Source organism: Orycteropus afer, unplaced genomic scaffold, assembly GCF_000298275.1.
Source record: "Orycteropus afer afer isolate SDZICR_OR568_19922 unplaced genomic scaffold, OryAfe1.0 scaffold00142, whole genome shotgun sequence".
Taxonomy (NCBI): Eukaryota; Metazoa; Chordata; class Mammalia; order Tubulidentata; family Orycteropodidae; genus Orycteropus; species Orycteropus afer.
The window spans coordinates 6,619,178-6,624,260 of NW_006921729.1; the positions used below are offsets into that span (position 1 = coordinate 6,619,178).

The following is a 5,083-nucleotide window of genomic DNA, read 5'->3' on the forward strand; positions in this document are numbered from 1 at the left end:
GGGGGGGGGTGTTTGTTTTTTTAAAGGAAATTGTACCTAAGGACTGGTTCGATTGTCATCTTTTCCCCTAAACACTGAAATTTCACAACATAAACTGCAATATCATACATATAGACAAGCTTGCTACGTGCCTTCCAAAAAATAGTTTAGCTTGGCAGATTAAACCTCAAATTATCCAGTCTTATTAGGAGAAAAACCCCTAAACCCCTATAACTAACATTGACATAAGCATTCTTTAAAAGCTGAATGCAAAGTGTTGCCTTTGTGGATGAGCTGATACCAGTCTGGTTCATGGACTTTTATCTAGACTCATAGAAAAGTGACTTAGGAACCTTGAGAGGCTTCTTGAAGGCTAACTTCATACTGGGTGATGTTTTAGTTGGACTGGCCCCCTCTTGCTGGTATTACACACAATGCTTCAAAGAGTAGCTTTGTGTATAAGTCATTTTACACACATGGGGCTAGTTCTGTGGGATGAATTTCCAAAAATGGGACAGCTAGTTATTTGTATTTACAATATGGATAAATCCAAACCCCAAACTCATTGCTGTCGAGTGGATTCTGACTCATAGCAACCCCATAGGGCAGAGTAGAACTGCCCCAAAGGGTTTCCAAGGCTATAAATCTTTATGGAAGCAGACAACCTCATCTTTCTCCTATGGAATGGCTGGTAGGTTCAAACCACTGGCCTTGTGGTTAACAGCCAAATGTGTTACCACTGTGCTACCAGAGTTCCTTTACACTTCTGATATTGACAAATTACCCTTCATTGATGTTGTATATGTATCAGTAGACTCCCACTGACAAGGTAGGTGAATTAAGTGACCACCTTTGATATCAGGAAGTATCTGGAGCTACATCTATACTGAAGGGAAGTCACATGGGGCAGAAGAAGTTGGCTGCTCTGAGCCACTGAGACCCACTGCATGACTGTGAGTATTGTGATATGATTACATATTGGGGCTGAATTTTACTCTACCATGGTAGCACACATGTGCCTTTTATTTCTTCCAGGAAAATGTCTCCTAGAAATAATGAAAGGGTAAAGCATAGATTATGGTGTTCTAAGAGTAAATGATACTGCCTCGGCAACCCAAGGAGGAGTCGCTATGAGTCGGGGCTGACTCGACGGCACATAACAACAACAACAAGAAGAGTAAATGTTCTGGAATAGAGTAGGATCTGTCTCAGTGCTTTCTGCTATGATGGAAATATTTTATAGTTACACTGTCCAATATGATAGCCACTAGCCATGTGTGGTTATTGAACACTTAAAATGTGGCTAGTGCAACTCAGAAACTGACCTCTTTATTTATTTAATTAATTCAAATTTGAATAGCCAATTGGTCAGGAACATAATTGAGCCTACAGTGTTGGTCTCCTTCTCTGAATCTAGTAATTTTTCAATTATGCCAGTGTTTATCATAGTTCAATCATTTGAATGCCACCATTAGTATTCCTACTTCCACCAACACAATTATTTTATCAATATTTAAATGGGATGTCTTTCTATCTTTTAGAAAAATTACATATAATTTGTATATGACGAGGGAGCGCTGGTAGCATAGTGGCTAAGGCACTTGACTGCTAACCAGAAGGCTGGAGGTTCAAACCCACCAGCCACTCCTTGGAAGGAAGGTTGGGCAATCTACTTCCGTAGTGATACTGCCTTGGCAACCCAAGGAGGGGTCGCTATGAGTTAGGTCCAACTTGACAGCACATAACAACAACAGTAACTGGAGCCCAAGAGCTACTCTGCCTTAAAAAGTGGAGATCTCAGTAAAGCCAGGGGAAGTGACCTGTGCACAGTCCACAGATCTGACAGAGAAGGCCAATGTCTGGTTCCTACATTCCCCTCCTGTGTCTTCATTTTAGGGTTCAAGACCCTCTCCCGAACTCCAGCCATCATTGCCTTGGTGGTTTTGCTTGTGAGTGTTGTGGTGCTTGTGGCTATCACACTCATCCAGATTCACCAGAAAGAGGTCCTCCCTCCAGGACTGAAGGTAAGAGTGAAGGGACTAGACTTTGGATGGAATGGAAATGGACACTGGTGATATTTGCACATGATGTACATAATTAGTCACTGAATTATTATACATGCAATGTATGTTGAAATGACATATACTTTATTATATATATTTTTACCACAATAAAAATAATTTTTTCAAGAGTGAAGAAAAGAAATAGGCCACTCAGGCTATTCAATGTGGCATCAATTATTCTAAAACTGTGAAAAGAAAATCTACTCTGCCCTTGGCTGGAGCCAGGAGAAGGTAATGTTAGGCCCAAGGGAGAAGGCCTGGCATGCAGGGTTTGTGAAGTTTGAGGTTACAGATTGATGGTGAGGGGCTCCCTTCTCCAAGGACTTGCTTTGACTCCTATCTGTAGGAACCAAAGCTATAATGTGTAGCCAAGATTTACAGATGGCTATCAAAGTTTTATCAGTTAGTACATACCCCAGTTTTTACCAGCTTGTCCAGTCCCCTAGACCATACAACTGAGACCACGCATGGAAATCAGGAGACTCAGGCTTCTATTCTAGCCTACCCTGGGTAAACAAAAAAACAAGGCCTTGGACAAGTCTCCTTGAGCAGTATTTATGCCCAATCTTGGGTCTAGAACACGGGCTATCATTCTTCTGACCCTTACTCCCAAAATTACTCATGGCCTTGGGGTCAGTTTGAGGCCTCTGTCAGCCCTTGATAAGTACTCCCAAATACCCCACGGATAATTGCTGGTAGACTGAGAATCACAATGTATCACCTGAGAGACTGTCAAATGGAAGGTAAAGAGAATCAGTGAGTCTTCAATGATTTGGGTCAGGGATTAGCAAACTTTTTCTGTAATAGGCTACATGGTACATATTTTAGGCTTTGATAACCACTTATGGTCTCTGTCACATATTCTTCTTTGTTTTTGTTTTGTCTTACACTTTAAAAATGTGAAAACCAGTTTTAGCTGGAGGGCCTTAGAATCCAGGGAATTAAATCATGTTATTTGAATCTCATTTAGCATTTACACTTGACCCTAGATAGTTCTTTCTGTATTCTCCTGCTATTAGTGACTATTCAAAGGCTATATTTGAAATAGAATTATTTTAAAATATAAAAAAGAAAGTAATACTGCCTTAAGTCTGTGGATGGGTTAGATCTGCCATTCTGAGACCACTTTTCTAAAGGATTCAAATAAAATCTTCCTTAGATGAAGGGCATTTAGTTCCTTGATAAGACATTTTACTTAAGTATCTCAGTCACCATGAATAACATGAGTTAAAAAAAGGAGGAAAAAAAAATTATGCAACTTTCCAATGATGAGAGGAAAACAAATTATCTGGTTGTCCAAAGACATTAGTTGAGGGCTAGAGAAGCTGTTTTCCTGAGCTCCAGGCACCATCTTCTTCTATAAACTACATAAATCAGCACCGTGACCTTTACTTTTTAAGTAAAGAAATGGAAATTCAGCCAGTGTTGACAGAACCAGAATTGAAACCCAGGCCCTTCCAATCTCAAGGCCAGAGCTCCCTTTACTTCACCTTCCACCTCTCTCTGATCCTGAGCTGTGAATGGAGACCCTACAAGGAAGCATTGGCCTCTGAGAAGAGCAATATGTCCTTTGCACAGGAGGGAAGTGAGGAGGACTGAGTGCAGATGCAGAACGTTTTGTTAAACTAGGGAGGAAATTTAAGACTAGTACTACTCTTATATCCTGCTAACTGGGGCCCCTGCCCCAGGCCTCATACTTCAGAGGGCCCAGCTCTAGCTATACCCTAGCTTTCTCTCTCTCCTTGGGACAAGGGAATGTGCCCACAGGATCCTCTTCTAGAACACACTGCAGTATGTGGCACCCAGAAATCCCTACCCTAATGATCACAAGTCCCTTTCAGGAGTCTATGTGGACCTCCTCCTGAGAGTGGACCTCATCACTGGTCTGAGAGATGGCCAGAGACGGGGAGCAGCTTTTGGCAGAGAGTGTAGACAAAGTCTGGGCTGTCCACATGTAGGTACATGAATTTGCCAGGAATGGGGGAGAATAAGTTTGGAGGCAGGGGCAGGGCAAAAGTCTCCATTTATAAGACTTTGCCTCATGCCCCACAAAATGTGAGGCATGAGTTGGCTAAGGTAGTTGTCAGATGATAGCTCCCTCTTTTCCTGAGAGGTAAGAGATAGGTTCCTCTCTTCATATTGAAGGGAGATGGAGGTATTACTTAAAAGACTAGAAGAGTAAACAGAGTAAAGTAGATCCTGGGACAGCAGAAAGGGCACCATTCAAGGAGGTTCAATGCTTCTCTCTTAGGTTGGATTCCTCTAAAACAAGATGTTAAGACAAAGATATGAGTGTAACTAGTTTTCCTGGGGGTGATCCCAGGAAGCAAGAGTAGGGGAGTAGGGGAAGTAGGATGGGAGGTAAGGCAGCTAATGTCCTATTATCCAGCAGGTCACTACTGTGAGCAGTTGGGACTTTATCTTGCTAGGGACCCATGGGAGTCATGCAGAATCCACCTCAGAGTTGTCCCCTACCAAGGGACATAAAGAACACATTATTCTTTATTTATTATTCAGCATTATTCTACTCAAGGGGTAATGATATGTATCAGTTTCCATCAGTCGTTAGTTGAGGGTTGTTCCTAGAAGACGTTCCTCTAGCCTTCCTAGAATACTGTGTTCTCAGGGTAGGGTGGGCTCAGGCCATCAGAGAAAGCCTTCAGACAGGTAGAAGGAGGATGGTTGTACATACACCATGGTGGTGAGTCTGGGGGGATATGGGCAGAGAATCCTTTGGCTATTCCATGTGCATACTACTATTATCCTCATTTTGCAAATAAGAAAATGGAAGAACAAAGGGGGCAGATAACTTCCCAAGGTTATACATACTAAATATAGCAGAGCTAGTACTGAAAACAAAACAAAACAGTTGCGATTGGTATCCATCCCCATGTGTTACAGAGTAGAACTGAACTCTATAAGATTTTCTTGGCTGTAATCTTGAGAGAAGAGCAATCAGCCAAAGGGATTAGGTGAGGAGAGGAAACTCAGGCCCACCCAGAGTAGCAGGCCAGAAGAGCAGGAGAAAGGGGATAAAAGCC

The 5,083-nt window shown here is 42.1% G+C and overlaps 1 protein-coding gene across 1 annotated transcript in view; it reads left to right on the plus strand.

Moving 5' to 3' along the window:
• The window catches only part of ENTPD3 (ectonucleoside triphosphate diphosphohydrolase 3), a 58,856-nt gene that overhangs the window by 1,532 nt on the left and 52,241 nt on the right, over positions 1–5,083 (plus strand). The window contains exon 2 of the mRNA XM_007945739.2: positions 1,876–2,003. Within this exon, the coding sequence (XP_007943930.1) occupies positions 1,876–2,003 (128 nt within the window). The remainder of the gene's footprint in view (positions 1–1,875; positions 2,004–5,083) is intronic.